The sequence below is a fragment of the Papaver somniferum genome, unplaced genomic scaffold (genome assembly GCF_003573695.1).
Source record: "Papaver somniferum cultivar HN1 unplaced genomic scaffold, ASM357369v1 unplaced-scaffold_57, whole genome shotgun sequence".
Classification (NCBI taxonomy): Eukaryota; Viridiplantae; Streptophyta; class Magnoliopsida; order Ranunculales; family Papaveraceae; genus Papaver; species Papaver somniferum.
The window spans coordinates 188855-200580 of NW_020648415.1; the positions used below are offsets into that span (position 1 = coordinate 188855).

The 11726-nt window shown below is 36.0% G+C and overlaps 2 protein-coding genes and 1 long non-coding RNA gene across 3 annotated transcripts; 2 read left to right on the forward strand and 1 right to left on the reverse strand.

The window, feature by feature from the left end:
• The first annotated feature begins 499 nt into the window (after positions 1 to 499).
• On the forward strand, positions 500 to 1243 carry LOC113343233. Its single transcript, XR_003357115.1, has 2 exons — positions 500 to 821; positions 913 to 1243. It is a non-coding gene; the product is annotated as an uncharacterized LOC113343233 (long non-coding RNA).
• Positions 1244 to 7038: 5795 nt separating this feature from the next.
• Positions 7039 to 11626, forward strand: LOC113343360 (uncharacterized protein At5g01610-like). The gene is made up of 3 exons (XM_026587583.1): positions 7039 to 7216; positions 10003 to 10057; positions 11033 to 11626. Exons 1-3 carry the CDS (start codon positions 7115 to 7117, stop codon positions 11410 to 11412), a joined length of 537 nt encoding a protein of 178 aa, XP_026443368.1. The 5' UTR covers positions 7039 to 7114; the 3' UTR covers positions 11413 to 11626.
• LOC113343358 lies at positions 8219 to 9737 on the reverse strand. The gene is made up of 2 exons (XM_026587582.1): positions 9147 to 9737; positions 8219 to 8287 (listed from the first exon to the last, which is right to left on the reverse strand). The coding sequence occupies exons 1-2, from the start codon at positions 9724 to 9726 to the stop codon at positions 8262 to 8264; spliced, it is 606 nt and encodes a 201-aa protein (XP_026443367.1). The 5' UTR covers positions 9727 to 9737; the 3' UTR covers positions 8219 to 8261.
• Positions 11627 to 11726: the final 100 nt, after the last annotated feature.

Here is an 11726-nt window from a genome sequence, read left to right on the forward strand (position 1 = left end):
TCTCTTTTTTCCTCTAGCTCAATCGCACGCAATACGATTTTGGAAGGCCCCCTCGAAACTCTATAAATACCAATTTGTCACCCCTTGCATTCTCACCGATTTATGTTCCAAATTTTCTTCTTGTAATATTATTTTTAGCTTAAGCAGTGTGTTTCGAACTCTTGATGAATATTTTTTCTCCTTATATTTTACGGGTTTCGCTGTTGGGCGATAAACAAATTTTTCAGACCTGTGAACACTTTCCAAAGAAGTGTGTGTAAAATTGGACTGCACATTTTATGTCCTTCCGGGTACTACCGAATCGAAAACCTGGGCACGCAACTCTAAAATGACTTGTAGAAAAACGGATTTGCTGTGCCTTGTGTATCTGCCAAACACCCTCTAAGAAAAGATTAGATGTTTAGGAGATTTTGGTAAATTACAAGTTTGTTTCTCTTCTATAAAATGAAAAACCCTAGCAGTTCATTTCATGGTCTAGAAATAGAGAAAAGTGAGAGAGTGGAAGTGGAGAGACCATTAAGCCCGGCGGCGCCGCTGAACTAAACAAGATCTGATCGGGAATAGGTCGTAGCTGTTATGATTGTAATTTTTGGTTTGTATGTGAAACCTTACACACATCTGGAGATCGTCGCACAATGCATTCGATTGATTGATAGCAATATGATTTATCCTCTCATGTTCTTAATTTAACAATTGGAACATTTTCTTAGCGGGTATCACTACCTCGCTTCCATTACACAGATATTACAACTCCCACAAGAAGGATATGATATTCTGTTTAATCATTTTTGTATTTGTTCTGCAAATCTTATGCACTTGAGGTAAGTTGTCAGTTGTATCTCTATGCAGAATTCTATTTTTTTTTCCTTTTATACCGTACACTTGTGAATATCTGTGATGAAATTTTTGCAGAATCCGCTGGATGGAGATGACAAATGCCAGAGAAATTGATCAAGATCTCTTAAAGAAAATGACTCTCTAAAAAGTCACTCTGGATGACTTATCTTCTTAATTGATATGTATTGCCCAATTTGTGTGATGTTATCTAAACTAGTTGGTGAATAGATATTATTTGCGTACATACTATATGCTTACCAGGAATTTTATATGTCACAAAATTTCTATTTCAAACAGTAGTTGTGTTGCTAGCTGGTGATGTAATTTAAGTTCAGGGCATGAAGCCGATTGTACGAAATTTCTATTTCAAATGTATAAATTAGCGTATGCAAGTGATAGTGTAAAAATGGGCCCAATGAGATTGCATTTGCGTGTGTATTAACTCTCCACCATTGCTCTAGCTCAAGCCCATGCAACACGATTTTGGACAGACCCCCTCCAAACTCTATAAATACCAACATTGTCTTCTGTCTAATATTAGCTTAAGAAATGGCTGTTCATAAGAAAGTAACGAGCGTTGTTTTCATTCTGTTAGTAGGATTGAGCATCTGTTCTGCTGCTAGAAATCTCCTAACTGTTCCTCCAGAGGAAGAAGCTGGCTTAGCTTTTCATTCTCGTCCAGCTGGTGTTGGATTAGCAGGAGAACATGCACCCCGGTTTTAGAGGGGTGCACAAATTTGCACTCCCAGCTGATTATATCAAAAAAACATAAATGAGTGACATTATCATTTTGTTTAAAATCTAACATAAAACAAACAAGTTATGTTTTAAAACATTGATTGTTGGGCCTTTTAGGGGCCTGGACGAGAGAGAGAGCGGAGTTAAGGTTTGGGCTCGTCTTGGACAAATTTTTCATGCCATAGTTTTGAATGTTTGGCAAGCTTTGACACTAGATTTGAGGCACATATACCCCACACTTGGGTAGTATTTAAGAGGTACTTCTAGTTAGAATTAGACAGCTTTTTACATCGCAAGAACAACAAATGTGAAACTAGCATAATAGATAAGGGGTTTTCCACTCAAAGATGAAAAGCGTGTTAGGTCTTCTTCTTTTTTCTTCCATGATATAATAAATAAATCGTTAAAGATGGACTCAATGTTCTATACATTATCTAAATTGATTTGAGTTTATTTTTAAGTTATTTCTGTTGATTAAGAATAAATGAGCATGTAGTTGGAACTTAGAATTTACATTGAACATTGTTTAGAGAATTAAAGGATCGACATTCCACTCAAATGGAGTGATCCCGACTCCCTGAACCAAACAGATGAAATCAACTCTTAGCAATTGAGGATTGTGATTCCTTCAGTTCCCTCCAAACAACAGGTTTTTATTGAACTGGCCCAACAGTATGATATTGGATGCTCAAAAGAGCTTAATAATGCTTAGGCATCATCGTTGCGGAATTAGGAAACTAAGGATGCATCACCATAATGCAAAACGAAGGGAAGTCCAGTGACACACATTCTTGCGCATCATTTGCAAAAGATGCTTTTGGCTTATGTGGACTAGGATATGCTTGTCCTTTGTTCTTGCAACACGAGTTCGCTTTAGTCGCTTGTCCCGACGATTGATGAGCTACAGTCTGTGCTTGATCCCTTCTTCGTGAGGTACATAGGCATCCACAGTGAGTTGTAGCATTAATAGTTCAGTACTTTATCGCTCGTATCATATAATAGAGAGGTGATTTCTATAATTTGGTAACTCATATCATTTGGCTCCCAATTTTGATGCAAGAGATGATTATAAGCTTTACGACTCGGTCACTAGCATCGTAGTGGTGCATCTGGGGGTCATGGCCTGCGAAGGCGTGATTTTCTAGGTTGTCACATAATGCATCCATTGCGTATTCCATATCGAAATCTTTAAATTTTGACGAACCTGATTGTTATGCTTGGACTTATGGTTGGTATTAACCTCCTCTATGAGGACGCCCTTGTACGCAACAAAATCAGTTCTTAGTTGGAGGTACAATTCAATGTTTTTTAGACTTGACATAAGAACAAGAGGATCTTCTATAGGCTCTGCAATCAAAACAGGAATAATTGCACCCCCAATCCCTATCTGCACGTTTATGCTCAATAATTATGTTATACAAAATAAGACAATACATGATTATCAGGCTCAAGTAAGATTGTTGTCAGTACTTACAAGATCCGACAATTCTAAATTTCCCTTTAAGCACTCTGAAAGCACGCCTGACATTCTTTCTTAAGCCATTTGATACTTGTTGAACCTTCTCAAGCCTAGAACTTCTAATATTTGAGTGATAGATTATACAATTGTAGTCAATTGTGTATAGATACATCGGCTAGCAATTGTTGATGACATAAGTGCGTGGAGGTGCTACACCATTGAGGATGTTAACAAAAAGGAATGAATAACCAACACATTCAAATCGTTATTTGACTCAGGCATTCCAAAACCATAAATCATATCATGACACCGCCTCTTAAACAATAGAACTGTAGTTTTCATTAACTTGATACGTTCATTGCCAAGATATCAGACAATTCTTCGATGACCACTTCATACAATTAATATTACATATAATTCCTGGAAATCCTCATTCAACATTTTCATCTTGAAACCTCTGAACATCTTCAGGAGTAGATTGGCGCAAGTATCTTTCTATGAAAGTATTGCGAGCTATGTTGCAAAATCTTTTTGAATAATATCATGTTTTTATGGCACTCATACGAGTGTAGTTATTGATACTCTATCTCTCAATATTCAATACAATTATACGCTCTACCTAACCCACTCTTAGTAATTGCATGTCCCTTTTCTTGAGATAAGGCTAACTATTTATAACTCCCTCAATATCCGAGACATATTTGCGTTGTCTTTAGTTTCATCGAGATATATTTGATGGTCATTGGTCAATCTATTATCCTCGTTGGTCAATCTATTATCCTCGTTGGTCGTTTACCAACTCCATCCAGAGAGTGCCACGTATTATGGGTCCACGTGAGCGAAACCCACGTGTCTGGTCATTTTATTGTTGCATTTAATGCTGAGTAGACATCTAATCCGCCTATGACACCTAGGATAGTTCAACACCGTCGATCTAATCTCTCATCGAGATTTTATAAAGTAGTGAAGGATTGATTCCCTGCTTCCGATATCCAACTGCTGCTTTGACCATTATGTTATCTGACACATGCTTGTTTAGATTGTGCCACGTGTATACAAGATAAATTAGTATTCTTAATCAACTTGAACCTTCTATATGGAGAGAGATATACATAAAGCTTCAGTCGGCATTGCCATGTTTGCTAAGTGAGGGGCCTTAACAGTTTATTCGTTCAAGTATTGGTTGCAATTCTTGAGATTCTTCATAGCTTACTCTTCATAGATTATTTTTTTACATGTTTATTTTATTTTATTTTTGGAGGCCTAGCCTCCTCATTTCCATTGCATAATTATAGCGAGCTCTACTTCATTCATGTCATAAAATAATTTTTTTTATAATTTTCTTTCAAACAATAATAAAAAAATCTCTGATCTGTACTGTGTGTGTATTTTCCTATCGTGTTTTGAATAAAAATTAGTATTAGTAATGTTTACTAGTCCCTCCATCCAAGTTATATAGACGGAGAAGACATTTGTACTTGTCCAACTAGATAGACGGAGTCCATATTTCTAAGTTATTTTTAATATATATGCCTTTATTAACGTCGCATAGATATCACCACATCTAACTTGATATTCTTAGTATAGGAAAGGTAACATTCTTAATATTGAGAATATAAAGAGTAATAAAACAAAAAACGAGATAAGTTTTTATAAAACCTAGTATATTTTTTCTTAATTTAAGATATGCGGATTTTACGCCTATATATAATAACTCGGACGGAGAAAATATTTCCTTGTTCTGTCCAAATTAAAGATTATTAGTATAAAAAAATATGTTACAAGAAGACGAGAGGCAGATTGAGGTCAATGGTTGTTGACCTGACCAGGCAGTTCCACTCTCTACTTCATAAGGTTTGACTTCCTCCCTCCACCTAAATGCGCCGTAATAGTATTCGGTCGTTCTCCTTATCCGTTGGTCAAAAACGATTTCTGCTGCTTTGTCACCCATGAATTAGGACCAAATTAGAACCATTCATGATGATGATCCTATGTTCGGAGTACCAAAAGCTCAAGCATGCAATGTTTGTTCACCCATATATAAGCGTCAAGTGCAATGGTGTAGGGGAATCTCCATATATATACGCTTCAAGTCCATATATGATTCGACAGAGGATGAGAAATCAAGTGTAGCACTCCTTGGTGAAAATATCAATTTTGATAACTGTAGCAATACTCGTATCAATTTAAAAAAATTTCCTGATGATGCAACATCAAAATCGCTAGTGGGTATGATGTATTTTTCACTTACAAATGAAAACTCTTACCCTCATGTTTCAGGTACTCAGCTTTGCCTAGCAGCATGCTCGACTATGGTGTCTGAGACGTCCTCCACCTTGACATGTCCTTGCTGCACTATTAAGGTTCACGAACTCTCTAATTGTTTCAAATACAAACATAAAGTAAGGTATGTCAACAAACTTCAACGTAGAGCCAGTCGCATAGTCCAATTTTAGTCTTTATGTTTGTTTCAAATACAAACATAAAGTAAGATAGATCTGCTTATCTGGATATATTGTTTATCATCCGAGACTGATAATTTGGACGTCAGAAGATCAAGGCGAGCTCTGGTTCAGCTAACTCGTTTAGTTATTACAAGAAAAGAGTAATGTGGACAACATCCTGCTCTGCCAAATCACAAAGTACAGATTCTTGTTCTCATAGTCCAACCAACTTTCTTGGGTTAGCTAGAACGCTGAATGTTATCACCCATACAAAGCATTTTGACTTTCTGACCAGCGAGCCTACTGATGTGGTTTACTTGTAAATGATAAATTCAGTCTGAACCCCTATAAGATGGTTGTTTATCATAAACATCTTTGTGGAGTGCAGCTCCTTTGGTCACATTAGGGTGCCCAAAAGACATTGTAAATAGGTGTTGATGGTTCGTTTTGAATGCGATGTTAATAAAAGGGCATAATGTCAAAGCCAACTGCCGTTGTTGGTATGCAGAAATTAGGATGGTTCTGGTTGTAGTTTGATCTTAGCATTGATAAAGACCTGGTTTTCCTGGCAGCAAATTCTTAGCTGGAAAGACATTGGAATACAAAGATGGAGTTGAAATTATGGTTCTTAAGATGCACCTCATTATGAAAACCAAAATCTGTAATTACTTGGTGCATGGACGTTGGTCTGTCATTATCTCTATTTTTGTTGTCTTGTCTACAAATATACAAACTTTGTATTTGAGTACAGTTTTAAGTGTCTCTGATTTATTCCCGTAAGCCATTTATTTTTTACATTTTGGAAAAGAAATAATGGTTGCGCCAATTCTAGGCTGGTCGGCAAAGAAAGAATAATAATAGTACATAAAATAACATGGCATGTTCTTCTAAGTCTATGTACATCTAGATACAATTATTTTTCTGCTAATTTGGATTTCTGATACCTCAACCCAACTGTCATTAATCAAAAAGATGGAGAAGTAATTATCCAACTTAATTCAAATGAAGTTAAAAACTATGGTGGAAACCAAATTTTAAAATGATTTTTGGAAACAAAAGATAAATATATTCTGAAACAAAGTATTAGGACTTTATTATTCATTGTTAGCAATAATTTTATTTTCGAGTTAGATGTATATGGTTCCGTTGAGGACCTGGTAAATAAAAATATTCCGTTTCAATGAATAGTTAAAAGCGGAATTGTATTAATAGTTAAAAATGAAATTGAAAGGGCAAAAAAACTAGGAAGAAGTGTTTGTACTAATTTTTCATCATGATTAAATCGAAAAATAAAAAGGGAGTAAATTTTGAAGTTGTTTTGATTTGTAAATAATTTTCGAAGTTGTTTTATTTTGTAAAATTGTTTTGCTTCGTTTTGCTTTTAAAAGTTTTGAAGTATTAAAAAAATAATAACACCGGAAGTAGAAAAAAAAACAATCGCCTCCCAATAGGGTCGATACGTTGGGCTGAAATAAACATTCCCCGTAGTTGCGTTTTGTCATTTTCTTTTTGGAGCGGGCGCCGCTTTTATCTATCTCTGCACCACACGCTTTTGTGGTTGCTAGAAGAATGCATAAAGAAGAGAAGAGACATCAGTGACAGTGTAGCAGCAGCCTCCTCCTTCCTCTGTGAGAAAATGGAGAAAGCTCTAACAAAGGTTGGGAGTTTGAAAGTTGGGAATTACTGGATCGCTAAGAAAGCCAAAGAAGAGATCTCTAACATTGGTGAAGACATCTCTGTAAGCTAGATTTTTCTTTTTCTCTTCCTAATTTCTTCAAATGTTTCTCTTTATTACATTGTTTGTTGTTGATGACTGCTTGAATTTTAGAAAACCCCCATTTTTGATGATAGTTGCTGCATCTATTTTAAATTTCCCCTCTCTCATCTTCTTCCATAGTGAATGCATTTCTTTTCTTTTTCTGCGGATCTCTTTATCACACGACTTCCAGAAAAGATGAGCAGACACTCCCCATCATGGAAAAATCATACAGATTGCGGACTGAATTGAGTAGATAAAATGCAGTTGCATACTCAATCAGGCCATGTACACAGAGAATCATCTTGTTTTTCTTCTTAAGGACTCCAATTTCTTTCTGTTTAGATGTGAAGAGCTTTGGTCAAAGATATATTTCTCCAGAAGTTACACCTTGACAAGGGAGTAGATCCAACTTATTCACAAAATTTGAAGCAACTCTTAATAGTTAAAAAAATAAAATAAAAAGTTTGACGAGCCTATCAAGTCGTGAGAGGGGAGTTGGCTAAAGAGAATAGTGTGATGGGCCATTAGGTCGTGGAGGTGTTCGCTAAAGAGATGAGAGTGCGGGCTCATTGTTCCCAAAAACTTTCTCAATCTGTTATATACCTGCTTTTCATATTCATATTACTAAGGCCTGACAGATTGTTTAGAAACTTAGAGAAAGGGACATCTAGATTTATGGTAGGGATGTAGGATCCAAAGGGATGCTTCTCATAATCCAGGCCTAAACACCCAACCGTAACAATTTTTTTCTGAGCCGTCAATGTGTCTGACCCCTGATTTATCCTTTTTGTCTAATGGACTGGTAAATCATACATTTAAATGGGCAACAAGGTATCCAAAGGAAGAGACCATGGACTAAAACAAGAATCTTTAAGATATGCAACTATATCTCGGAAATCTAGGCACTCAAAGACTAACCAACAGACAAAAAAAAAACATCAATAAGTCAGTTAAGCTACAAAATCTGCTTGGCTTACCAGTTAACGATTCGATTAGCGATATAAGACGTTCTTCAATTTCTTCTTTAACATGCATAGTACTCCCATGAATCTGAGAAAGTAACCAAAGTAAATATACTAGATATATTTCAGGCAAAACAATCTTATACAAGATCATGTGTTTCCAGTTAGTACTAATAAAACTTCCAGCAACATAAGCCACAAAAACATATGCATACCGAAATCCTCGAATGCTAGTTTAAACCCCTTGGTAACAAACTACATTTGTGTGGGATGATAATTCCACAAATCATTGTCTCTAACTAAAGGAAGGTGATGGATAATAATTCCACTTGCCATATACTTTTGGCTCAGTGTTACTAACCTTGCAATGTCCATGTTTCAGCATGCAATTACAATGTTCAGAACCTTCTAATTATAATAACATAATAGGCAGAATTATTCACCACCTAATTATTTATACTTAACAATTCTTCAGACATGATGTCGGATTATTGTAATAAAATTTAAGAGACTTACCATATCCATGGAAGCAGGGAATATTGCAATGTCCAATCCCAAATCCTCATTCTCAAACTTGTCAGAAGCACAATCTTTCACTATATCAAGTACCGCAATCGCAGACCCATAAATATAATCACCCAATTCTTGCCCATCCTGTAAAACTTTAATCATTGCCTCGACTCCTCCAGAGTTGACAAAATGTATTTTATTATCCAAATGCTCTAATAGAAAAAATAAACAATCAAAAAAAGTACAAGGGAGGTCTTCTTCTTCTTCTTTTCTTTCCTGTTCTTCTGTTTTTTCTTCTCCAGGACTTGTAAGAGCTGAAAGAGCATCTATAACAACAGGTAGAGTGTCCGTTCGCAATACAAGTCTATTTTTGTAACTACAAAACAAAAGAGTATGTAAAAACCCCACAGCACACACTTTTACATCCCATTTGGTACCTGTAATTGCTTCAAACACCCAATTCATCAGTTTGCTGTTACTGCCCGCGGTTGTTGCTACAGCTGATCCTCCGTGAAAACACATTTGCGCAATAGTTTGTACTTCTCGTAAATCATCATCTTCATAAAACTTACCAAGAGTAGAAACAAACACTTGTAAGGCTTCCATTTCAAATAGAGATTTAACCAATTTGGCAACTTGTTCCTTCTGACTAGGAACTTCATAAGCCACATGAGTTAGCTCTTCGAATGTCCAAAGAATACTACTAGCTAAACGCTTCCCGCATTTATCATCTTTCAATAAATTAATCATCAATGGAACAGCCTCCTTAAGATCTATAACCTGAGGAAATAAATGACGAACAGTACTATAAAGTATTTTGAGATTTCTGAAATATTTGATTACTTTTATAAGTTTCTTTTCACAATCATTCTTCTCCTCACTACAAGCTGCTGCTGCTTTGGTGTAATCTTTAAATAGTTGTATGAAGGATGCCTCAAGTTCATCTGGTGTTTTCATTATAGGTTTAGTGTTCATTATAGGTTTAGTGTTCAATGTGTTTTCATCTGGTGTATTCATTATAGGTTAAATATTAGGGCAAATGAAAGATTGATAAATAAAATTGGTAATGCTTTGGTGGGAGTTTCACTGTCAATGTGAAACAACTAGGTTTAGTGTTCAATGTAGTGTTTCATGACACATGATCCAGTGAATATGGTATCCCAGTTAACTCTTTTTCTGCTAGTCATAGCTTCAAAAAAAGAAAAATGGGTGGGTTACATGGATTCTGACAGAATTCTCTTGATTTTTCTTATTATGTGTTGTGTTATACTGAATTGATGTGCATGGTTGCAGACCTTCTCGAATACAGTTGAGGAGAAAGCAAAATGGTTATTCAACAAGCTAAAAGGTGCACAACTACCACAATCGAACTCTACTTCTTTATGTGCATAGAAAATGCAAAATTTTATGTTGATTCTTTTTAGAATACTTTGTCGATTATTTTCTTTGTGTTCGCATCAATGGTGTTACACATTTGTTATTAAGTTTTGGGAATACTTAGTGGTCTTTCATTAGGCTTTTCGTATCAACATTTCTTCTTTTTTGTGTTGGGATCATGAAGTTGAATTAGACATTGATCTCATGGAGGTAAATCAGCTTGCTCCGTAATCACTTCCAGTCTGTTTGCTACAAGATCGCTTTCCGAGTAGACCCTTCAATTTCTTTGTGAAAAAAAACCAAATGCACCAACTTTAGGCGGACCCCTGTACCCACCGGTGGTAGTTAGGAGTAACTTTAACTCACATGAAGATGAAATTAGAGGTCATGTTTATGGAATGCCACCCAGGAGATTTCGGTAATGCAAGGAATCATACTATTGTAACCATGCTATATATATTACATGCTTAGGGAACTAGAAAACAGATAACTTCAAACCTTTGTCATATTCTATGTGTGATTTATCTTAAATGGTGGGTCGGCAGATAGACGTTAAGAAAGCAAAACTAGCTAAACGTGAAACGGTGAGAAGGGATTATCATACATGTGTGCTTGAATCTTCCAATGCTGCTGGAGTCCCTTTTTTTAAGCAACATCTTGGTGGACCTGATCGTAGTAGTTCAGATAAGTTGATGTCATGTACATATATGTGTTTATGTACATGACACAGCAACTAAAATTAGGATATAGTGAACCCCAAATAACCACATATTGCTGGAGACGATTATGCTCATGTATGAAATGATTTTATTCTAACAGGCAACAGGCAAAACTCGGATATATTAGTTGATGTCATGTACATATATGTGTTTGTAACAAAATTTTGCATTAATGAATCATTGATACATGTATGAAACTGACCAAATCTTCTGTTGTATTGTTGTAGGGAAACCAGCGAAAGCCTTGCCAGATCTTCTCAAAGAATACAACCTACCACCAGGCCTCTTCCCCAAGAACATAACATGTTATGAATTTGATGAAATAAAGGGAAAACTGGTTGTTCATTTATCCTCCCCTTGTGAAGTACTCTTCAAGGATTCATCTCTAATGAGGTATGCTACTCGCGTCAAAGCAACACTGGCTAGGGGAAAACTTACAGGGATTGAAGGAATGAAAACGAAAGTCCTGGTATGGGTTAAGGTCACAAGTGTGACTGTTGAAAGTTACAGATCTGACAAGGTTATGATCATGGCTGGGGTAAAGAAACAAAAAGCTAGAGATACGTATGAAATGCCTCGTGATTCTGTCAAGGTTGAAGAATTTTGAGGAATTTATTCAGTCAGATCAGCTGTTGTTGTCAGGACTTAATCTGTATGGGTGGGGTTGGATTTTTCAGTTTACCTAGTGCGATAAAACTTGGTGAACCATTAACTCTAGTTGCCCAGGATTTAACTGCCAACATCTAAAAAACTTATAAGGACTATTAAGCTTATGTTCTTGGTGAAAACATTTAAGCAATATCGGAAAATGATTAGAATAAACTCTATCCAAATTTGTAACACGAGTATGAGGAAGAACATACAAGTACAACCATTCATCATTCATAAAACCCCTATCCGGATTAATTCCCCAGGATTCTT

Coding starts and splice junctions, on each gene's coding strand:
- LOC113343360 (XM_026587583.1), top strand. CDS start 7,115: ATGGAGAAAGCTCTAACAAAGGTTGGGAGTTTGAAAGTTGGGAATTAC. Junction 7,217..10,002: donor ACATTGGTGAAGACATCTCT/GTAAGCTAGATT, acceptor GCATGGTTGCAG/ACCTTCTCGAATACAGTTGA. Junction 10,058..11,032: donor GTTATTCAACAAGCTAAAAG/GTGCACAACTAC, acceptor GTATTGTTGTAG/GGAAACCAGCGAAAGCCTTG.
- LOC113343358 (XM_026587582.1), bottom strand. CDS start 9,726: ATGAATACACCAGATGAAAACACATTGAACACTAAACCTATAATGAAC. Junction 8,288..9,146: donor GGTGTTTGAAGCAATTACAG/GTACCAAATGGG, acceptor TTACTTTCTCAG/ATTCATGGGAGTACTATGCA.